The sequence below is a fragment of the Grampus griseus genome, assembly GCF_964374135.1.
Source record: "Grampus griseus genome assembly, chromosome: 19".
Lineage (NCBI taxonomy): Eukaryota > Metazoa > Chordata > Mammalia > Artiodactyla > Delphinidae > Grampus > Grampus griseus.
This window is the reverse complement of record NC_139013.1, coordinates 6,405,761-6,430,101: the sequence shown is the minus strand read 5'-3', so window position 1 is coordinate 6,430,101 and position 24,341 is coordinate 6,405,761. Positions and strand designations below refer to the sequence as shown.

At 56.2% G+C, this 24,341-nt stretch overlaps 1 protein-coding gene across 1 annotated transcript; it reads right to left on the bottom strand.

Moving 5' to 3' along the window:
* Nucleotides 1–1,767: 1,767 nt before the first annotated feature.
* On the bottom strand, nt 1,768–22,778 carry LRRC4B (leucine rich repeat containing 4B; the record flags this gene model as incomplete). Its single annotated transcript, XM_082676809.1, has 2 exons — nt 1,768–3,609; nt 22,482–22,778. The coding sequence occupies 2 exons, from the start codon at nt 22,776–22,778 to the stop codon at nt 1,768–1,770; spliced, it is 2,139 nt and encodes a 712-aa protein (XP_082532935.1).
* Nucleotides 22,779–24,341: the final 1,563 nt, after the last annotated feature.

Below are 24,341 nucleotides of genomic sequence, written 5' to 3'. Positions count from 1 at the left end.
CTGCTGCTGAGTTAACAAGACAAAAGTGCAGCCCCTCCTGCTCCGCTGGCCCCAGCTGGCGCACCCCTCCCCCAGCTCACTCCTCGCCCCCCCTTCGACGTGACCCGCTTTCTCCGCGCGGCAGTGTCTTGAATGGGACCCCTCTGGTTTGGCTCTGAGATGGGATGAATTGCGTCCTCACCTCCACGACCTGTGAATGTGACCTTATTTGGAAATAGGGTCTTTGCAGATGACCAGGATGAGGTTGTACTGGAGTAGGGTGGTTCCCAATCCAATATGACTTATAAAGAGGGGAAATTTGGACACAGAGACACACATGCACAGAGGGAAGGTGCTGTGGAGACAAGGGAGAACGCCCTGTGGAGACTGGGGTGACACTGCCACCAGTCAAGGTACATCTGAGGCGACCAGAAGCTGGAAGAGGCAGAGAAGGACCCTCCCCTACAGGTTCTAGAGGGAGCGCGGCCCTGCCCACACCTTGACCTTGGACTCTAGAACTGAGACACTAAATTTCTGTCGTTCTGAGCCACCCAGTCTGTGGTACCTTGTAAGGGCAGCCCCAGGAGATAGGCCCCCTAGGTTTCTTTTCTTTTTTCTTTCTTTTTTTTTTTTTGCGGTATGCGGCCTCTCACTGCTGTGGCCTCTCCCGCTGCGGAGCACAGGCTTCGGATGCGCAGGCCCAGCGGCCGTGGCTCACAGGCCCAGCCGCTCCGCGGCACGTGGGATCCTCCCGGACCGGGGCACGAACCCGTGTCCCCTGCATCGGCAGGCGGACCCTCAACCACCGCGCTACCAGGGAAGCCCCAGGCCCCCTAGGTTTCTGCTGTGAGGTGGGAGGTTGGGGGAGAGGACCTTAGTACATGCCTCAAAAGGGGTGCAGGCAGAATAAACACAAATGCCAGGCGTGCTGGGTGACCAAGCCCCTCTCTAGGGCCTCGGAGGTGAAAGGGTAGGGGCCTAAGACCACTCAGAGGTGCCGGCTCTCCCACTGACCTTCCAGATGGGGCCTGGAGTTTTCCATCTTCTCATTCTACTGCCCACCCATGTTCCCTTTCTTTTCTCTCTCCTCCATGCTTTCATAACCAAAAAAAAAAAAATTTTTTTTTTTTTTTACTTTTTCCGTGTTTTTTTTTTTTTAAAGTAATTACAGAGCAGGTAGTCGTTGACGCAAACCTCCCTTCAGTATCAAAAGAGTCTGTGGGGCAGGAGAGGGCTGGGGGCAACGGTGGGGGGCGGGCTGAGGCCGCCCCGCCCCCGGCCAATGGGGACCAGGGGCCGGGAATGGACTCCCCCAGGGCAGGGCCAGGGGCTCGGGAGGCTCTGACCACGTGGCTGTCTCTTCAGTTTAGAGGGCGGGGCTGGGGGTGGGGTGGGGACAGGCGTCAAACTGCAAAAACTGAATCGTAAAAGGAGGGCTGTTGGGCGTGAGGGGAGAGGACACCCCTGAAAAAAGCTCCTCTCTCCCCCGGAAGGCGGAGGGCCGGGAGCAGTTGGTCGGGAGAGCGAGGAGGAAAAGCGGAGGGTTCCGGCCACTCCCGTCCTGCGTCCCCTCCCGCGACCGGGGAGGGGGGCGAGGCCGGAACCCCGGGGGTTCCATTCCCGGAGCCCCGCACTGTCCTCGCTGGGGCGAGATGCCCTGGGGTGCGGACGCGGGTGGGGCTCCGAGCTGCCTGCCCCGACCTCCCCTGTGCGGGGCTGGGGCTGGGGGCAGGGTCCCGGTCCGGCCCCCGCCCCGGGGGTGCCCCCCTGCCCGGCGGGCCGGAGGCTTCAGATCTGCGTCTCTTGCACGTTCTCCTTGGAACCGCTCTTGAAGAGCAGAGGTTCGTGGATGGAGTTGAGGCCGGGCGGACCCTTGCCCCCGCAGCTCCCGCCACTGGGGTTGCTGCTGTAGTGCGCCTTGAAGGCGGCCGCCACGTAGTGGTGGTGGTTGATGTGGTCGCGCTCCAGGGCGGGCAGGGCCAGGTGGCTGTCCCCGCCCACGCCGCCCCCGCCGGCCACAGCGGCGGCGGCGGCCACGGACACGGCGGAGGCGGCGGGCAGCTCGTCCTCCACGTTGATGATCTCCACTGTGCGCGTGGGCCCGTGGTGCTTGTGGAGCTGGTGCTGCTTGCGCAGCTTGTAGAAGGCCACGAGCATCACGGCGGCCATGAACGTGATGGCCACGAAGCAGCCGATGATGATCTTGGTGGTCTTCATGACGTCGTCCAGGTCCTTGAGGGCGTTCTCCGTCACGTCCGTTATGGGCACCGTGAACGCCTTCTCCGTGGGGCGCGAGGAGCGCGGGGCGGGCGCCGTGGTGGACGACGAGGCCGGGCCGGCCGCCTCCCCCGGCCGGCCCCCGCCCCAAACGCCGTCCGTCGTGGGCCCCGGCGGCTCCTTCTCGGTCCCCCGCGGCTGCAGGGCCTCCTCCCCGGGCTGCGTTTCCAGGGTCTCCACCGTCACCGTGGTGAAGTAGGTGTAGCCGCCGCTGCCCCCGCCGCCGCCCCCGACCCCGGGGCCGCCCCCGCCGCCCCCGGCGCCTCCAGCCGCCACGGGGTCCACGGCCGAGACGTTGAGCGTGGCCGAGGCGGTGGTGTTGCCGGCCGAGTTCGTCACCATGCAGGTGTACTGGCCCGTGTCCTGCACGGTGACGTTGGTGAAGTTGAGCGTGCCGTCGTGCAGGACAGAGATGCGCACGCGGTAGGAGCCGTGGGTCATGAGGGTGCCGTTGGGCGTCAGCCAGTTGACGGAGGTCATGGACGTGCCCGTGCGGCACTTGAGCTCGGCGGCCATGCCCTCGGTGACGTTGAGGTCCGTGGGCGGCTCCACGATGACGGGCGCGTAGCAGGTGAAGTGCGACTGGTCCAGCTCGCCGATGTAGCGCCCCTTGAGGCCGGCGGGCGCGTGGCAGCGCGCGCAGCACGTCGTGTTGCTGGGCACCGTCTCCTTGAGCCACCAGCTCAGCCAGAGCACGTCGCAGTTGCAGTGCCAGGGGTTGTGGTTCAGGTGGACGCGCTCGAGGCGGTGCAGGGGCGTGAAGAGGTCGTGGGGCAGCGACATCAGGTTGTTGTGGGACAGGTTGAGCTCCTCCAGCGACTTGAGGTCGTCGAAGGCGTTGCGCTCGATGGTGGCCACCTGGGCGTGCATCAGCCACAGCTTGCGCAGGCTGGTCAGGCCCTGGAAGGAGCCCGGGCGGATCAGGTCCAGCCGGTTGCCCGACAGCTCCAGCTCCTCCAGGCGCACCAGGGCCGTCAGGTTGGGGATGTCCTTGAGGTTGCACATGCCCAGGTTGAGGTAGCGCAGGTTCACCAGGCCCTCGAAGGCTGCCTCGGAGATGTACTCCAGCCGCTTGAGCTCGCCCAGGTCGAGGCGGCGCAGCGAGGGCACGCGGTTGAAGGCGTACGACGGGATGCTCTCGATGGGGTTGTTCCGCAGCCAGAGCTCCCGCAGCTTGGACAGGTACTCGAAGGCCTGCGTGGGCACTGTCGTCAGCCGGTTGTCGAACAGCTCCAGGGTGTTGAGGCTGGGCAGCCCGTTGAAGGCACCCACCTCGATCTTGCGCACCAGGTTCTTACTCAGCTGCAGGATCTCCAGGTGCCGCAGGTGTTTGAATGTGTCCGTCCGGATCACCTGGGGTCGGGAAGGGGCGACACCATCAGTGATACTGATACTAACGGAGTCGACCACAGAGGGTTTTTAAAATTTTTTATTTTATTAAAGTATAGTTTATTTATTTATTTATTTATTGGATGCTCCCTGTGGCTTGCAGGATCTTAGTTCCCTAACCAGGGATCGAACCCGAATCCCCTGTGGTGGAAGCACGGACTCCTAACCACTGGACCGCCAGGGGAGTCCCTAAAGTATAGTTGATTTAATGTTCATTTCTAATGTAAAGCAAAGTGATTCAGTTGTACATATATGAAAATATATGTACATATTCATATATGAAAAAGAATATATATACACATTCTTTTTCACATTCTTTTCCATGATGGTTTATCACAGGATATTGAATATAGTTCTCTGTGCTACACAGTAAGACCTTGTTGTTTATACCTTCTATATATAATACTTTGCATCTGCTAATCCCAAACTCCCACTCCAACCCTCCCCCCTCCCCCCTCCCCCTTGGCAACCACGCGTCTGTTCTCTGTGTCTGGATCACAGAGTTTTGAGTGCTGGTGAGGGTGCCGAGCCTCCCCGTCTCTCCACCTTTGCTGTAAGACCATGAGCTCACTGTGGAAAGCAGTTTGATGGTTTCTTATAAAGTCAAACAGAGAGTTAGTTACACAGGACCCGGCCATTCTACGCCCGAGTATTTCCCCAAGAGAAATGACAGCAGATATCCATCCAAAGGCCTGTGACGGGTGCTTGCAGCATCTGTGTTCATTACAGCCTAAGCCGGAAATGACCCAGCGTCCGGCAGCAGGTGAAGGGCCCACGCTCTGTGTCTGTAGGATGGAACACTATGGCTCAGCAATGACAAGGAATGAACTTGCCACACAATGATTTGGATGGATCTCATGGGCGTCAGGCTGAGCAAAAGCAGGCAGATGCCAAGGAGCACATGCCGTAGGACCCTGTCCATTCCACAAAGGTGTGTGTGTGTGTGTGTGTGTGTGTGTGTGTGTGTGTTGGGGCAGGGGGAGGCCAGTCTGGGAAGGGGCACGAGAGAACTTTCCGGGCCGATAGGAATGTCCCTAGTTGGGGTGGTGCCTACAAGGGTGAGTGTAACTGTCAAAATTCCCCAGACTGGGGACTTCCCTGGCGGCCCAGTGGTTAAGAATCCACCTTCCAATGCAGGGGATGTGGATTCGATCCCCGGTAGGGGAAATAAGATCCCACATGCCGTGGGGCAAATAAGCCCGCGCGCCAACTAAGCCCACGGCGCATTACAGCTAGAGAGAAGCCCGCGTGCCGCGACGAAGAGCCCGCATGCCGCAACTAAGACCTGATGGGGCCAAATAAATAAATATTAAAAAGAAAATCAAACTCCCCAAACTGTACCCATCACATGAGAGGCATTTTATTCTATGTAAATTACACCTCAATCAAAAAGATTAAAAATAGGGAACTCCCTGGCCGTCCAGTAGTTAGGACTTTGCGCCCACCCTGTGGAGGACCTGGGTTCGATCCCTGGTTGGGGAACTAAAATTCCACAAGCCGTGTGGCATGGCCAAAAAAAAAAAAAAAAGATTAAAAATAGTTACACCAGCAGCTAAGATGCATCGGGCACTTCCTGGGTGCCGGACGCTGTTCTAAGTGCTTTAGAGCCGACAACTCAATCCTCCAAACTGCCCTGTGAGATAGGTGCTTCTTCAATACACACGACTCTGAAATCCACAGAGCTCTGAAAGCCACATTTCTCATAACTTTGGCACCAAACCTGATCAGAAGTCCTGTGAAGCTGTTTAAAGCTTTTATTGATCCCACTCATGTGACGATTCAAAGATTCCACTCTAGAAACATACCCAGATTTGATAAGGGGTATAAGATCAACTGGGGGTGCTGTAAAAATCTATGCTGTATATTAATACCTTTCTAATATCAGGGGCCCAATCAACTAGCCTCAAGTGTTTCACATGAGGGATTAAGAATTATCTCCATCTAAGCGGGAGGAGATGGAGGCACAGAGAGGTGCAGTGACTTGCCCAGGGATGCACAGGAGGGGATGGCAGATCTGGGATTGGACCGAGCTTGTCTGGCTCCAGAGTCACGGCTCTTAATCCCTGAACTTGGCTGCCACCTCTCAGGCCTGAGGCTGATGCACCACAGAAGGGGCAGTGTTGGGCTGGGCACGGAAGGCAGAATCTTACCAGATTCTCCCCACTGATCACTGAGCCAGGTACACTGAGTCACAGAAGACCATGCAGCCATCAGATAGCGTTTCTGAAGAGTAGTTAACGCCATGGAAACACTTGCATTATAATGTTAAGGGGATAATGGTGAACTCTAGGTAGCATACTGTGTGCTTGTCACTTTGTAGAACTAAAAAAAGCAGCCGAGGAATTAGGTATCTGCGTCTATGCACCGAGAAAAGACTGCAAGGAAATGCCCTAACCACTTCTTAGTGGTGAACTCCAGCGGATGAGGATTATGGGCAATTTTAACTCGTTATTTTTCTCTTTAATGAACAAAAATTACTTTTTTTTTTTGGCCGTGCTGCGCGGTATGTGGGATCCTAGTTTCCTGACCAGGGGTCGAACCCGTGCCCCTGAAGTGGAAGTGCAGAGCTTTAACCACTGGACCGCCAGGGAAGTCTGCAAAATTATTTTTAAGTAGAAAAACACTGTAAAAACTTTAAGAAAAGACTCTACCTGGGAGGCACCCAGCATAAGGAAAATAATATTCCTGGTACAGTTATCATCATAATAACAGCCACCATTTCTGCCAGCGCGATCCAACAGAAATACGACACCAGCTACCTGTTTAATTTTAAATTTCCTAGAGGCTACATTAAAAAAAAAACCAAGACAGATGAAACCAATTTTAATAATTGATTAGCCCAATAGGTCCAAAATATTATGATTTCAACATGTAACCAAGAGGGAAACTTACAAATGAGATATTTTACTCTCTTTTCACACTAAGTCTTCGGGGGTCCGATGTGTGTTTCACAGTCCACGCCCTCGGCAGCAGGTCCTGCATTTCCCCTCAGTAACAGTATATTGTGAGCGTTTTCCCATATCATGGGTATGCTTCTAAAACCTGACTTCCGTGGCCACCTAGAATCCCTCCCCGGGGCTCCACCTCCTTTCTGATGTTGAGATGGAATTGCCAAGGTCAGTTTTTGTTGTTGTTGTTGTTTGTTTTTGTTATTTTGCGATATGCGGGCCTCTCACTGTTGTGGCCTCTCCCGCGGTGGAGCACAGGCTCCGGACGCGCAGGCTCAGCGGCCATGGCTCACGGGCCCAGCCGCTCCGCGGCATGTGGGATCCTCCCGGACTGGGGCACGAACCTGCGTCCCCTGCCTCGGCAGGCGGACTCCCAACCACTGCGCCACCAGGGAAGCCCGACAAGGTCAGTTTTTTATTTTCCTTAACATGCTTCCGCCTCCTCTCATTTCTGGCAGCGAACACGGGCTAATCTTTAGAACTGGACGAGGATCACGAGGGCTGGCCTGGGGTCTCTGCAGCCCGCCGGCGGTGTGGCCCATGCGGCCGTGCCTGTGTGCGGTGAGAAGAAGGGGGCGCCGGAGAGCCTTGGCCTGACAGCCCTCGGGCCCTGGAGCCGCAGCTCTGCTGCGTGGGCCGCTGGAGCCTTGGTTTCCTCCTCTGAGGGACCCCGGGAAGAGCCCAGCCCCTCGCCTCCCACCGTGTTCTCTTGCTGCCTGTCCATCCCGTGAGGTTCTAAACAGCACAACGAAAAGCTTTCCTGATCAAACAGGCCCCTTTGCTTTGCTCGACTCTTGAGTTTCCCAAATATAATAACCCGAGAACCCTTCTCACAGGCTGCCTTTTATCACTGCCCCGGGAAACGCTGGCAAAGCACCAAGCAGGCCTCTAGTTGCTGTTTCTAATAATAATAATAGTGGTAATAATAATAAGAGGATCCAGGCATTACTAATCGCTAGGGAGAGAATGAAGTAATGATCCAGTCATTACTAATCGCTAGGGAGAGAATGAAGTCTGAAGGTCAGACTTGAGGGTTTGGACGGACAAATTGAGAACAAAGGGATTGCTGGCCCAGGTGTTGGAGTCGCCCCCTTGCCTGGTCTGAGTCACATGTAGTTCCGGGGGCTCCCCAGTTCCCAGCAAACCCATCTGCATGCCCCACCCTGCCCCCGCTCCTCCCGGGGTCCCTGTTCTCAGCGCGGCCCCTCCAGCCTGCCTTCCCAGTCGAAAGCGGGCCTGCAGCCTAGAGGCCCCTGCATCGTCCACGGCCTCCCCTTGTTAGGGTTGGTCAGCCAGCAAGCCTGCCGGTTCTAATCCTTTTGAATGTCTCATCTTCTCTGTCCCCACGGTCCAGCTCAGGCCTCAAACTGCCTGGCCTCCAGTCTCTCCCCTCAAGTTCATCTCCAGGGCCTTGCCACACCCAGAGCTGGCCCTGCCTCTGCTTTCCTCTAGAGCCCTCCGTGGCTCCCCAGTGCCCTCCAAGGAAATTCAGCCTGCCTTGGAAGCCCCGCTTGGCCTGGCCTGTAGGCTCCCCTCACTTGCAGCCCTCACTCTGGCTGCATTTCAGCCAGTATCAACTTCTTGGCGCTATCTCACAGGCACTCCGCCTTTGCATACACTCTTTCCTCTGCTCAAAATTCCCTTCCCTTTTCATCCACCTCGAAAACCCCTGCTCACTCCCTTGGACCCAGCCCAAATGTCTCACACTCATCCATCCATGCTTATTTATTTATTTATTTTTTGCGGTACGCGGGCCTCTCACTGTTGTGGCCTCTCCTGCCGCGGAGCACAGGCTCTAGAGCGCAGGCTCAGTAGTTGTGGTGCAAGGGCTTAGTTGCTCCGCGGCATGTGGGATCTTCCCGGACTGGGGCACGAACCCGCGTCCCCTGCATCGGCAGGCGGACTCTCAACCACTGCGCCGCCAGGGAAGCCCATCGCTTATTTATTGAACAGGGATAAAGGAGTTCTGAAGGGGCAAATGGAGGAGGACCATTCTCTGTGGAAGGGCGTTGTAATGTCAGCCCTGCAGAGCCGTTTCGAGGATGCGAGGTAATCGGTGAGATTCGCTCAGCACAAGGCTTGGCACTTGCTGCAGTGATGAATGCCAGGCTCTGGGCTGGGTGTCCCCATCCGTCAGCTCAGCTTGTCCCCACCGGCCCTGCAGGGCAGGTGTTGTTAGCTCACTTTCACAGAAGGAACCACTCAGCGAGATTACTCGATGAGGGGTTTGAACCCGGGCAGCACACAGGCCAGCATCGTGCCCCGTTTCCGAGATCAGGAGCTGAGGCTCCGTGAGGTCAAGCGACTCAGCAGGGCTGCTCACCTTCCCCGGGGGAAGTGGGAAGCCTGCAGCTGGGAGTCCAGCCCAGGTCTCCCTGATCCTCTGGACAAAGCAACTGAAACCACACCATGTCCATAAGGTGCGTCCTGGCAGAGCCCGAGGCTGCGGCTGCTCCACGTGCTTTGTCCCAGTTGCGATGAGAAGGGGGTGTGTGAAGGGAGATGCAGGGGCACTCCCACAGCGGGTGGGGTCCCCCCACCAGCCACTTGAATGATGCACTTGGGAATAAGCAGGACGGGGGTGTTGCTGAGAAGGGAAGTCTGGTTTTATTGAGGATGTGCTGTAGGATTGCTTAAAATAGTGAGTCCCTTTATTTTTAACAGGATTCCAGTCTTTTCTCCCTCCTCCTCTCTGCAGGGTGACTGGGGAGTAGCCTAGTGGGTGGGGGGTGGAGTCAGGGCTGGGTCTGAATCTCGGCTTTGCTGTTGACCAGCTGTGTGAACCTGGCTGAGTGTCCTAACGTCTCTGAGCCCACTTTCCTCGCAGGTCCTGCAGGGTTATTGTGAGGCTTGGACAAGATAATGAATGCTTGGGACATGGCAAGCAGGCAATAATACATATTTTTAAATTGTTGGTGCAGCTGATAATGATCATTAACAACTGTCCTGCCTCTGGGCTTCCAGTTTCTTCCCCAGCCTCTTGCCTCTACATCAGCTGTCAGAATTGTCTAAGATGCAGTTCGGACCCTACCAAATCCCTGCTCACAGCCCTCCCATGGCTCCCTATGACCCTCAGCCTGGTGTCAGCGGCTCTGCAGGACCTGCCCCACTGGCCTCTCCTCGACTCCAGCCACAGGGAGATGTGTGGGGTTCTATGCGCTCCCCAGGCTCTGCTCAGCCTCTCTGCCTTTGCACAGGCTGTGCCCTCTGCCTGGAATGCCATCTTCCCCCGAGTTCTCTGGGATGTTCCAATCGCTTTCTGCCGGGAGGCTCTTTGGCCTCCTGTTCACCGACTCAAAACAGGCATTCTCTTATCAGACCCTTCTCACGCTGGTTCAGTGCATCTGTCTCCTTGTCTAGGCTGCGAGTCTTCATGAGTAGAGACTCCATCTGAGTCATTTCTGCATTCCCTGCACTCAGGTCAAGGCCTAGTTCATGGCGGACTTCAGAATGGACAAGGCTCATATTTGGAGAGTACCCACTGTGTGAGTCAATGTGCCTGCACGGCTTTCGTCCTGGGTGACAGCACCCAAAATGTTGAAATCCTCAGTGACAGAACTTGGGAGCTGAAAGAGCACCAGTGTTCTGTTTTTGGTACTGTTTCCAACTTATTCTTCTTTTTGCCTTAAAGTCCATGTGTCTGATATTATTAAAGACACACCAGCTTTCTTTAGGTTAGTGTTTGCCATCATTTTTGCTTTCATCCTTTCTGTCTTTATGTTTTAGGTATGTCTCTTGGATTTTTTTTTTTTTTTTTTTTGGTGGTACGCGGGCCTCTCACTGCTGTGGCCTCTCCCGTTGTGGAGAACAGCCTCCGGATGTGCAGGCTCAGCAGCCATGGCTCACGGGCCCAGCCGCTCCGTGGCATGTGGGATCTTCCCAGACCGGGGCATGAACCCGTGTCCCCTGCATCGGCAGGTGGACTCTCAACCACTGCGCCACCAGGGAAGCCCTGGATTTTGTTTTTAATTCAGTCTGAAAATCTCTGTCTTTTGACAGGAAGTTTAGTCTGTTTACATTTATTGTAATGACTAATCTATTTGGAGTTATTCTTCCTATGTTTTTTCATGCTTTCTATTTGTCCTGATTTTTTTTTTTTTGCAGCCTATTCATTCCCCTTTCCTATGACCTTTTGCAAAGATTGAGTTTCTTATTCTATTTCCCCCATTTACTATCTTAGGATTTATGTATTTTCTCTCCTTTTAGTGGTTAGCCTTAAGATTTAGCATGCATACCTAAAGAGCAAAGCCAAGCAACTCCTCTCCTCTTCTTCCAAACAATACAAGGCGGATCCCATCTCTGACTCTGACAAAGTGCCATGCAGGGCGGGTTTCTAATAAGGCAAAAGGGGGGATCCAGTATGTGTTAAGTGCCTAGTATTCACTGGACCCTGTGCTAAACACTCTGAGGTCATGATCTCCTTGAATCCTTGTGGAAATCCTGTCACATGGAGATTATCAACCACACGTCCCTGCCTTCCTTCTTCATATTTGATGGTTTACAGCCGAGGGAATGGAGGTTCACTGAGGTAAAGTCATTTGCCTTCAGTCTCACAGCTCCAAAGTAGCAGAACTAGGACTCAAAGTCGGCTTCTCCTGAATCTAAACACCAGGTCTCCACCATGCGCACCCACCTAAACCAAGAGGGTTGGGCTGTGTGTGGGTTTTGGTGTGTTTTTTGAGCTGCGGAGCCCGTTCATTATTATCCAGACTCTGCCCTTTACTGCTTCTATGACTTGGAGCAAATTTCAGACCCCCTGGGGCCACTTCCCCGTCTATACAGCGGGGCTTATAAGATCTGCAGCCTAGAATTGGGGAGAAGTTGCCCTCAACCCCCAACCCAGGAGCCCAGATAGTATGTAAACCTGCGTGCAGACAATGCAGGGGCGAGCTCTATACCAGAGGGGGGTGCCAGCCGCTAGTGCACCCCAGCTTTGCCTCAGATGGTGGGTGGGGGGAGTGGGGTTAGGCTCAGGCTCAAGGCACGCCCCCTCCCCCACTTGCACCTCCCTCTCCTCCTTGACTGTTTCACTCAGCTCATCTCCATCTAAAACACACTGGCATTGGAATTCCCTGGCGGTCCAGTGGTTAGGGCTCCACGCTTCCACTGCAGGGGGCACGGGTTTGATCCCTGGTCGGGGAACTAAGATCCCACATGCCGTGTGGCACAGCCCAGAACACCAGCATTGGGGCTTCCCTGGTGGCGCAACGGTTAAGAACCTGCCTGCCAATGCAGGGGACACGGGTTCGAGCACTGGTCTGGGAAGATCCCACATGCTGCGGAGCAACTAAGCCCGCGTGCCACAACTACTGAAGCCTCCACGCTTAGAGCCTGGGCTCCGCAAAAAGAGAAGCCACCACAATGAGAAGCCCGCGCACCTCAACAAAGAGTAGCCCCTGCTCACTGCAACTAGAGAAAGCCCACGCGCAGCAACGAAGACCCAACGCAACCAAAAATAAATAAATAAATAACAAAACAAACAAACAAAAAAACACTGGCATTGTGCTGTGCACCTCCTGCACTGTCTCTGTTTCCTCCCAGCTTCACCAGGGCAGGGATGTGAATCTGTCCTGCTCACTGTGCCTACAGCAGTGCCTGGCACACAGTAGGTGCTTAATAAATGAATCAGGTATGTGAATTGGGTGATGGACCAGCCAGGGCCGGTCAGACACGGGAGGGACCGGCAGTGTGGGGAGAGGGACGCGTGAGTCTCAGCCTCCTCTCAGTCGGAGCCTCTTTCCAGGTGGAGTCTTCATGGTGGCATCTTGGGGATCACACCTGTGCCCGGTGTGGGCAAGCACAGAAAGTGACTTTTATCTATTCAGGGACAGCGTGTTTTTCCAAGGGAGGGAAGGGTGTCTGAGCCCAGCAGGGGGCGTCCCTGAGTAAGGTGCGGCTGGGACACCCAGTTTAAGAAGGGTCTTCCCTTGGGGGAACATGGGCCATTTTAAAGCCCAGGAATGACGTGATGACTCTGGCTGAGGGTTGGGGAACAGACTGTGGCCAGGTGGCCGGGAGGAAGCTTGGGGGAGTGTCCTGATGGGCAAGGTCAGGCCAGAGCAGGGACTCCGGAGATGGAGTCAGGACTCGATTACAGATCTGTCATCAGTTTGCCAGGGTGGAGAGCCCAGTAGCTACGAATTAGGAAGCATCAGGAATGGCACTGAAGAACCCAAGGCAATCTACAGATTCGATGCAATTCCTATCAAATTACCAATGGCATTTTCCACAGAACTAGAACAAAAAATTTAAAAATTCGTATGGAACACAAATGACCCTGAATACCCAAAGTGACCCTGAGAAAGAAAATCGGAGCTGGAGGAATCAGACGCCCTGACTTCAGACTATACTACAAAGCTATAGTAATCAAAACAGTATGGTACTGGCACAAAAACAGAAATACAGATCAAAGGAATGGTGCTGAAGAAATCCAGTCTTGCAGCCTGCCTGCCTGGGCTAAGTCCCAATTCCACTGACTGTGGCCTCTTGCACCAGAGTCTTACTCCTGCACCTCACTTTCCTCATCTGTACAGTGGGGATAAGAACAGGCCCTGCTCACAGGGTCGCCGTGGGAAGGGCTTGGAGCAGTGCTGGGTCTGCATGAATCGTCTTCCACTTTCCACCTCTGAGGCCCTCAGTCTGCCCAACTGAGAAGTGGGGGTGAGATCTGGGCCTGTGGTGAGGTTCAGAGGCCACATGGCTCGGCAAGACGGCAAGCCATTCTCTGATGCATTAACTTAACAGTTGTATTTGGGGACCTACAGTCCATCAGGCTCTGTGCTGAGTGCTGGGGCCAGCGGCAACCACAAGTGTGACCAACAGATTTGGGCACCAGAGGGACCCGTGGGCCTGACTGGAACGGGGGCTCAGAGAAGGTGCCTCTGAGGCCAAGACATTTCTCTGACTCAAGAAAGATGACAGTGACCGACCCTGATGATGGCTCGCTATCAACACTAGCTGGACCTCTCAGGAGCTGACCGCTCGCCAGCCCCTCTTCCCTCATCTGAGCTGCTGAGACCACTGAGTCCCCAGGGCCCCCAAGACCACCTGGCATGCAGTGGTTCTCATTACATGCTGGTCCAAAGGTTAAAGACATGGAATTTCTTGGTGGCCCTAAGATGGAAGGACTGTTATCCCCATTTTACTGATGACAAAACTGAGGCCCCGATGAGTTCCATAATGTTCTTGAGGAGTTGTGATTCAAACCCCAACGGTTCCTTACAATCTTAAGTGCTGGTGTTACCTAGGTGATTGGGAAACTGGAAGAGTATTCCAGAAAGAGGAAACACCATGTGTGAAGGTGCTGAGCTAGGAGGGAGTGGAAAGGGCCAGTGTGATGCCCGGGATGCAGGAGGCTGGAGGAGGGAGGAGTGGGGCTGCGTCCTGAAGGACACTTCCTTCATCAGGGTAGGTACCCGAGGGGACACCTCAGGGTCTGCTGTTCAAAGAAGCGGACCAGCTCTCTGGCATCAGACTTGCCCCGTGAGGTGTGAGGCAGGAAGCGTGTATCCCCCTTTCCTGAGTCGCTCGCCAACAAAGTCTGAGGCAGCCTTGGTGCTACGCCCCACCTTCTGCCCCAGCCCGAGGCAGGCAGGCCACTCTCACGGAATAAATGGGGGAGGGGCTCCACCCACGTCTCCTCCGGCTCGAAGAAACTAAATCTAAAACCAGGCAGAGTGAGAGCCCCAGACTGGAGACGATCTAAATGCCCATCAATAGGAATGCGTACAGGAATTGGGGTATCTGCATCAGATAGAATGGGATCCAAGGATACAAAAGGAAAAGGGGAAAAGCCACAGCACAGGAAACACCAAGGATGCGTCTCGGCAGCTGTGCTGAGCCGAGGAAGCCGGACGTGCAGGAGTGTAGGCGCCTGGAGGACTCCGGGGAGTCCTGGGGAGAAGGGGGAGGAAATGAGGGGCTTCAGGGGTCTTTATATTCTATTTCTTGCCCTGGTGGCACTGACGTGGCCCTTCTGTTTCTGATGACCTTTTGAGCTGGACATTCCCGTCCGTGTTCGTATGTGTGTCTTACACGTGATAATAAAAATAAGTCAGGAAGAAACAGACAAGGCATCTGCAGTCCCATTTGACAGGTGTGGAAACGAGTGCCAGAGGGGGCGACGGGATGATCCAGGGTTCTGGGGGTGCTTCCAGGGGAAGGAAGGAGGAAACCAGAGTCGGGACGGAAGCTGGAAAGGTTGAATTAGGCATCCCGTCCTGGGGGGCCTGGGTGTGGCCCCGGAGGCTGGCTGCTCCTTCCTGCGCAGGTGACCCGAGTGTCCCAAGGGCCTGCAGGAGAGGACAATGCCGCACCCCTCGGTCCCCCATTCCCTTCCTTCAAGGGCTCTGGCTGGGAAAAGTCCATCTGGTCAAAAACTCCCTGTATTTCCTGATGCCGGTGGGATCGGCCACCCGGAAAATCGCAAACTAGCATGTAACTGAAAAGCCATTTCTGGTGTCTGCCTTGGTCACGCACTACGGTGGGTTCTTCTTTGCAACAGATCGACTTTCCTAAAGCGGAACGCTGGCTGGCGGGGCCTTGCTTCTCCACGGTGGCTTCTGGGGCCCGGGGCAAGCCACCGGGCTCACTGCCACCTGGGTGACCTTGGACAAGCAGGTGAACAAGCCACCTGCGCCTCTGTTTCCACATCCGTCAAGTGGGAACAATCCCACCATCCAGGAAACAAACGAGTCAGGGCAAATCCTCCACAAACTGTAGTTTCGCCTCCCTCCTCCGGGGGAAGGTGAGCAAATCCCAGTGTAGACCTTTTTCTTCGGCTTGTGTAACATTTTGTACTTGTTATTTTTACGTTTAATTTTTCCTGATTACAAAAAGTATTAAATGCCCTCACCGAAGAAAATTTAGGGAATAAAGAAAACATAAAGAAGAAATTAAGGGAATTCCTTGGCGTTCCAGTGGTCAAGACTTGGTGCGTTCACTGCCTTGGGCCCGGGGTTCAATCCCTGGTCGGGGAGCTAAGATCCCGCAAGCCTGGCGGCGCGGCCAAGGGAAAAAAAAAAGGCACTGTGAAAGTGTCTGGGCGGTCCCTGAATTTTGTTTTAAATTAAATTTTAGAGACACATTGGACATACTCCTTGCATCCTTTGAAAAGCTCAGCATGACCTTCTAAGCATTCCCCTGTGTCCTTCAATTGTCTTCGAAACTCCATTTTGAATCGCTGCATGAGAATCTGTCGTAAGGATGTGCAGTGATTCACTGAACCGGTGCCCCAGTCGTCAGGAACTGAGACGGCTTCTACGTTTTGACTGTAGTGCCATCCAGCATTCAACACGACTCTCTGGGCACCTCTGAGGATCTCAGGATGGGCTGATCTCTTTCTTAGGATGGAAGCCTATTTCCTTGTCAAGTGACTCCACGCGCCTTGCCCACAGGACCTCATGGTAGACCCCTGGAGGGACCAGGGCAGCCCCCTAAAGGCCTGGGTGGGTCAGCATACTTTGTGAGGTTAAGTACATCCTGTCTTCTGACCCAGCAATGCCCCCGGTGTACATTCCAAACACATTATCATGCCGCAGCCCCCCAAGGGTTCCTAAAGGAGGCTTTGTGGTAGGAGCAGCTCGAGGCTTCCTGGGGGTGGGTGGGGCAGGGAGGGGGGGGGGACGCCCATCAAGGAAATTCTGCAGCAGTTAAAGCACCCGAGCACACACACGCACACACAGGGCGACGTGGACGGCTCTTCACAACCCAGGCCAAGTGAAAACGGCGGACAAAGAAAGCCATCTAGAACGCACCTTCATTTACATAAATTAAAAACACCTGCACACAAAGCAACACTAAGCATTTTGCAAGAACTCACACAGGCAGAAAGATCCAGAGTAAACACATGAGGGTGGTTGGCTCTGGGGGAGGGGAGGGGAGCAGAGTAGGGGCAAGGAGAGGAGGCTGTGACCTGTGACCGAGGAAGGGGGCCCAGGGAGGACCCCTGCCTGCCTGAGGAGGGGGGAGCTGGCTGAGGCCAGCCCAGCGGCACAGCGTCTATGTGGACCCAAGTGCACAGGGAAACAGAGGTGTCCCTGGGCCCGCCCGGTGGTGGCAGGTGCCCGGCTTGAGTGGCAACAGGGCTACAGGGCAGAGGGAAGGCTAGTCCCCAGGGCTTTGCCTAGAAGGCATCTCTGTAGGCTCAGCCCCTGTCCCCGTGGCCACGTGTGCTTGGAGTCCCTGTGCTCCCTGCGTGGTCCTCGCCCTCGCTGGACCGCAGGCCAGGGGTGAGTGGGAACAGGTGATGGGAACCTCAGGGCTGCCCCAGTTCTCAGGGCGGGCACTGCAGGATTCACCCCCTGCTCCCGCTCACAGAGGCTCCCCCGGTCTCTGCCAGGTCCCCTGGGGCTGGCCTTCCATTCTCAAATAACTGCTGATCACCTACTGTGCGCCAGACTCTGGTCTAGTGCTGCGGATGACACAGGGAGCAGGGCAAAGTCCCTGCCCTCATGGAAGTGACCATCTGGGCAGGAGCCAGATGACAAGCAGGTGACCGTGGACACTCGAATCTCCACAACTCAGGCCACCTCTACAGAGCTTTGGTGCCGGGCCTCGTGTATGTGCACCTTGGGGGGGTCACAGCCTCCGACTCCATGATCCCTCTTCTAGGAATTTACCCCAAGGGCAGCATCCAGAATAGTACAAAGAACAAGAACTGAGGATGTTCACTGCAGTGTTGTTTGCATCAGTGAAAACACTGGGTGGCGCAGTGGTTAAGAATCCGCCTGCCAATGCAGGGGACACGGGTTCGAGCCCTGGTCCGGGAAGATCCCACATGCCACGGAGCAGCTAAGCCCGTGTGCCACAACGTGCGCCTGTGCTCTCAAGCCCGCGAGCCACAACTACTGAGCCTGCGTGACACAACTACTGAAACCCATACCCCTAGAGCCTGTGCTCCTCAACAAGAGAAGCCACCGCAATGAGAAGCCTGTGCACCGCAACGAAGAGTAGCCCCCGCTCCCCGCAACTAGAGAAAGCCCATGAGCAGCAACGAAGACCCAAAAATAAATAAACAAATTTATAAAATAAAATAAAACACTGGAAATAAGATGGGACTAGTTAATTAACTGGACGCTCACGCATCGGAATCCAATGCAGTCATTAAAATCCACGTAATAGACAAGTATCAGAATCAGGGAGAAAGATATGCATGGTTGAACTCCTAGGTGCCAAAAGCCAGTTGCCAGCCAGTAAGAAATGCGGTGATTCCGTTTTTTCTTTTTTTTTTTTTAAAAAACCCAAAATATCCATTTAGAGACCCAACCCTGTCGTGCACACAGAGGTGTGCCTGCAGAGTTTCTGAATAAAAAGACACCAGATGTTAATGGGAGTTACCTGTGGTTGTCGGATTACACTTGGCTTTTGTCCCTGTGTTCTTACTTAGGTATCTTTTCTAGTTTTTCTAAATTAGTTTGTATTCATTCTATAATAAATCAGTTAAAACCACATTTACATAGGCACAGAAAAGAACCAGGAAGGCTTTAAAACAAAATGTAAACAGTAGTTATGTGTATCTAGGCAGTGGGGCCAGGGTTGAGGTTTTTCATTTCTTATCTGGATAATTAAAAAGTCATTTGGGGGCTTCCCTGGTGGCGCGGTGGTTGAGAGTCCGCCTGCTGATGCAGGGGACAAGGGTTCGTGCCCCGGTCTGGGAGGATCCCACGTGCCGCGGAGCGGCTGGGCCCGTGAGCCATGGCCGCGGAGCCTGCGCGTCCGGAGCCTGTGCCCCGCAACGGGAGAGGCCACAACAGTGAGAGGCGCGCGTAACGCAAAAAAAAAAAAAAAATTATTTGGTAAAACCCCTCTAATGGCGGCCCCACTCCTCCCGCCATCTGCGAGGTGTCCACTGAGGGAGGAAGATTCCATTGAACATTTTGAATCGTTCACTTTTGCAGACTGGACATTCCCTGGCCTCAGGGAATGTGCAGTCTGGGGGTGGGGTGGGGTCGGAGGTCTCCAGAGCAGGGGGCTACAAGAATCCCCAGGGGTGAGAAACGAAAGCGTTAGGATTTCAAGACATGCTTCCCATCCTTTAACGTGGCCATTTTTGTGCAAGTTTTATCATATACACGATCCATGGATGCTGTAGACATTTGCATGACTTTAGTAATAAAATTCATCTATGTATATTCTGACAGGGACGTGGGTCACATCGTTTGGAGACCAGTGGCCCGGGAGATGGGGTGAGAGACACACGAGCAGACAGGTCCAACCAAGGGGTCCACTCAGACCTACAGAGTCATCCTCTCTCCTTTTCCCATATCCACTTTGCTGGAAAATCCTGCGGTCTCCACCTTCAAAACAGACCCAGGGTCTTCCCTCGTGTTGCAGTGGTTAAGAATCCGCCTGCCAGTGCAGGAGAAACAGATTCGAGCCATGGTCAGGGAAGATCCTACATGCCGCGGAGCAACTAAGCCTGGGCACCACAACTACTGAGCCTGCATGCCACAACTACTGAAGCCCGCATGCTTAGAGCCCGTGCTCCACAAGAGAAGCCCGCTCACCGCAATGAAGAGTAGCCACCCCTTGTCGCAACTAGAGAAAGCCCGTGCACGGCAACAAAGACCCAACGCAGCCAAAAAACCAACCAACCAACCAAACAAACAAAAAACACCACCAAAAAACAGACCCAGAATCTGTCTGCTCCCCACACCTCCACTGCAACCAGTCTGGGCCAACTTGGGGCCGCCAGTCTCTCTTTCTCGTGAACTCTGCACCAGCCTCCGAACAGGCCTCTCTGCCATCGCCCTTGCCCCTACAGTCCCCACACCTTGGCCAGAGAGAGACCCAAGTCAGAGCCCGTCTGTCCTCTGCTCAAAGCCTCCCCTGGCTCCTGGCTCATGCAGAGAAGAGCCCAAGTCCTCACCGTGACCCCGAGGCCCCTTTGTCCCATCTCTGTCCTCACCCCCCGCCCTCTCCCCATAGTTCACCCCGCTCCAGCCATGCCAGGTTCATGGCTTTTCCTCCTACACAGGCAGGCTCTACCCCAGGGCCTTTGCACCTGCTGCCCCCTGCCTGGAATGCCCCACAAGGCTCCCACCGTCACCCCCTCCAAACATTTGTTCAGATGTCAGCTTCTCCATGAGGCCACCCTGATATCCGTGTCTTTTTTGTTTTTTTTTTTGGCGGATCCGAGGAGCATGCGGGATCTTACTTCCCCGACCAGGGATTGAACCCGGGCCCCTGGCAGTGAGAGCACCGGATCCTAACCACTGGACCACCACGGAATTCCCAGAGAACCACTGTTTTAAAGGCATTTGGTCAATCCCCTGTCCCCATGCAGGCCTCTCCTATCCCAGCCCATAGAACCAGGAGAGAAGAGGGCTCCGAGCTAAACTTGCCCTCCCCCACTGCACATCCTGGTCTGACCCTGGGGAAGAAGAAGGGATCAGGGCCCCCATCTGACTGTCCTGGACAGCCTGGGGACCAGAGCCCCCCTCTGTGGGGGCAGAGAGGGGACCTCTTAGGGGGTCAATGCCAAGGGCAAGGCTGTCCCTTCCTGGGTGGCCGTGGGGCAAGGACCGCTGAAGCTGGAGTTGCGTCACATCACCACACCCCTGCCCCTGCAGGACTGCGTCCCTGGGCTCCAGGCCCACCTCACCAGCTGCCTCCACCTAGAGGCTACCTTTTCTGCTCGTGGGGTTTGAGTCAGCCTCACACACATCAAGCTGCAGTCTCAGCTGCTCTGTCCATGCCTCCCTTTAGGGGGCGACACCCTCCCTTCATTCTCACCATACACCTGCCCCCTTGCTGCCGGTGCTCCATGCATCCTTTGTGTATTCATGTGACAGTCCACAGATGCTGCTAGGACCAGCTCTGGGCAAAGCCCTTCCCTGCCCCTGAGTGGCTTACATTCTAGAAGGGAAGAGGCGGTCCACCAAAAAACAGGATGGCACGCCAGGCTGGGATAACCGGGAAATGGGAGCCGGAAGGGGGGAGGTTAGAGCATCAGGGATCGCGTCTGCGAGGAGCAACCGCTGAGTTCACACCACCAGCAGCATCCCTTTGGAGGAACTGGGCCGTTTTCCCTTTGGGGGGGCTCATGGAACAATTCAGTCCCACCAACAGCTGCTCAGTGGCCGGCACTGCACTAGGTGCCCGCGCCCCAGTCCAGGGCAGGGCACTGGCTGACATGTGACAGCGACCAAGCGACACCGGTGCCACAGCTCCGCCACCTCCTAACGGCATACACTCAACCCATCCTCCCAGGGGCCACCACACAAGCCCGATGGTGCCCTCTGCCTAAAGCCCTCCAGAGCCCCCCTGGACTCTGTGGAATGAAGTCCAGCCTCTTCTGTGATAACCAGTCCCCCTCCCAGCCCTGAGGGGCTGCTCAGACGATCCCTCTGCCTGAATACGCCTCTCTTGGGTCCTGGGGTCCCGCAGGCAAACCTCCCCTCAGCATCTTCCTCTCCGGGCCCCAAGCGCCCCAGCATCTCTGTCCTCCCCCTTAGCGCTTTGGTCTGTTCAGCGTCTCTTGGTTGTCTTACACGTGGGAGGCCGTAGTCTAGGCACTCGGGACACATCAGTGAGTAAAACTGACAGCCACACGCGCCCTCCCTGATCTCACACTCCAGGCCTCTGTCTAGAAGTAAACGGGCATTGTGTTAAATGCTGAGGGCCGTGGGGGACGGAACTGGATGGGGGAAGAGGGTGGTGGCTGCAGGAGGAGGGGTTGCTGGCTGCAGCTTTAAAGACATGGAGGTCAGGGGAATTCCCTGGTGGTCCAGCGGTTAGCGCTTGCACTGTGGTGGCCCAGGCTCAAAAAAAAAAAACCCAGTGTTTCTCAACCGGGGGTGGGGGTGGGGAAATTCCCTCCCTCCCCAGGGAATATCTGGCAACATCTGGAGACACATTTGGAACTGGGGGGCGGGATGCTACTGGCCTCTAGTGGCCGGGGAAGCTGCCCCACATCCTACAGTGCACAGGATGCCCGCACCCCTACCCCACTGAGGGTGATCCAGCCCCAGCGTCAATAAAGCAGAGCGGGGGAGACCCTGCTTCAAAATAGCACAGTTCTGCCCCCAAAGCATCACTTACGGCCCATCTTTTTTTTTTTTTTTGCGGTACGCGGGCCTCTCACTGCTGTGGCCTCTCCCGTTGCGGAGCACAGGCTCCGGACGCGCAGGCTCAGTGGCCATGGCTCACGGGTCCAGCCGCTCCGCGGCATGTGGGATCTTCCCGGACCGGGGCACGAACCCGCGTCCCCTGCATCGGCAGGCGGACTCTCAACCACGGCGCCACCAGGGCAGCCCACGGCCCAACTTAATGACAATTATTATCGGATGGCAGCTGCCCCGTCCGAGTGCCAGCCAGGTACTGGGGAGCACAGGGCTCTCACACCGACTCCGGCGAGTGGGGATGTGATCCCCGTACCACACAGCATATGAGCGCTCGCCCGGGGCCAGAGCGATTCTAAATCCTTGACAAGTGTGACACCCATCAGCCCTCACACCAGCCCCTTGGGGCAGAGATCATATCATCGCCATTTTCCGGATGAAGAAACTGAGGGGCAGAGTCATGCATCACGTGTGGCCAACGCCACGCGGCAGGTGCGGTGGTGCAGGTGGCACAGGGGCCTCAGGGAAGGGTCGCCCCCAGCACGACCTGTGGCTCCGGGGCCAGGCTGAGGGCTCACCTGTGCCGTGCTGTGGGAGGAGGGCAGATGGTCCTGCCCTGGGGCCCCGTGTGCTGGTACAGACACAGGGAGCCTTGTGCCGAGAAAACCCAGACAGCCTCGGCTCAATGACTAGGATGCAAACAGCATCTCATAAGTGCCCAGAGTGCGGGCGTGAAGAGCTGGTGGGGACGCCCAGGAGGCTCTGCCAGCTCAGGGAGGTGGGACTGGCCACCCCCTGCGCCCCTCCCCCACCCCCCCGGGCTCACCTGGATGCCATTCTCCTGCAGGTTCAGGTACCGCGTGTTGACGGGGATGCTGGCCGGGACCTCGGCCAGCTCCCTCCTTGTGCAGATCACCCGGCTGGCCTGGTTGCTGCAGGAGCAGGCCGCGGGGCAGGAGGTGGCCGGCGGGGAGCCCCCTGCGGCGGCAGATGTCACGGCCACGCCGCCCCCGCCGGCCCCCAGGGGTGGGGAGAAGAGCCAGAGGAAGAGCAGGGCCCCATGGGGCCAGGACATCCTACTGGGCGGCAGTGGGGGGCACGGGGAGCCGCGGGCGCGCGCCATCCTCAATGTTCATGCTCCGCCTGGGCGCCGGGGGGCTGTCAGGGAGAGAGAGGGAGAGGCTCAGTGAGGGACGGGGACCCCCCGAGTGGCCCAGCTCCTCCCCGACATCCAGGCCGCTCTCTGCTTCTGCTGCCACCACCATCACCTCCCTGCCCAGGCTCAGGACCCAAGGGGGCAAGACTCCTGCAGACGCCCTGTGGAGGGAGAGGCCACCCCTGATGATGAGGGCCCAGCAGGGCAGGACGAGGCGGGCAGAGAGGAGGGCTGGTCCTGTGCACCCTACACTCATCTCACCCTCTCTGTGCTGGGAAGACTTTATGCCCATTTCGCAGAACAGAAAACTGAGTCTGGGGGAGAGGAAGGGCTCACCCAGGGGCGCTTGGCCGGCAAGTGGAGACGTCGGCCAGATAAAAAACTTGGTTCTTTGCATGATTTCAAAAAGGGACATAAATAGGTCGAGATGGAGTGAGAGACAAGACAGACAAGACGTAAGTGACAGAGAAGAGGTGAAAAGCCACGCCGGGAAGTCGCAATGAGGATCTGGCTCCCGTCCCAGCAGCCGCCCGAGTCCCCTCTCCACCTGCATGCACTTTTGGGAGGGGACCAGCCTCCTGGACGCCCCCCCCCCCCATCACTTCTCCCTTCAGGGAGTGTTTGTAGAGGCCAAGTTTCCCAGCAAGCCAGACTCCCTGCCATCACCCGCGGTCCATGCGCCTTGAAGCAGTGGCAGCGGCGGCAGCGGCTGGAGGGATCTGAGTTCGACTCAAACGGGGGATTTGAAGGAGAAGGTGCCAGACAAGGCAAGGGGGGAGGGGCCGGGTGTGGGCAGGTGAGGCAGCTGCGGAGGGAGGACACCGGAGACGATAACGGGGGAGGAGGAGGTCGAGGGTGGCAGGTGCTCGAGGCCACGATGGCAGCTGGTGGGTCCGTGCCAGCGGCTGCTACACGCAGGGTGGTGCTGGAGAAGGGGCTGGGGGGCCGGAGAGCCTGAGCCTGAGCTCTGGGACGGGAGTGGGCAGCGTGGGGGTCAGGTCCTCCCACCCGCGTTTCCACAGGACCAGAGACGGAGAGGGGGATGGGCTAGTCATGACAGTAACAATGAAAACAACAATAATAATGGCTCCGGAATTGCGAGTGTGCCCCTTCTCTGCGCCAGACCTGCACACGCTTGTTTAAGCTTCCTGGGAGCCACAGGAGGAAGCTGTTAGGATGCCCAGTTGACAGATGAGGCCGCTGAGGAGCACGGAGCTGGCTGGGTAGCGACAGAAGGGGTTTGCGGTCCTGGCTTTACCCCTCGGGCTCCCCAACCCTAACCCTTCCACGCAGCGTCTCCGCCTCGAGCGCACACAAACGCGCCCACGCCCGCGAGCTCTGCTCCAACACGGCCGACCCAAGAGTTCCCCACGAGTGGGGCGAACAGGGGGACAGAGGAGCCGTCTGCACAAACACGCACAGCAACAGCGGTGACAGGAGCGCGCCCTCGCACTCCCAGACCCGCGGACACAGGGCCGCCGGGCCTCCCCACCGCCCCGCACACGCACGCGCACACACACACACGCTCCC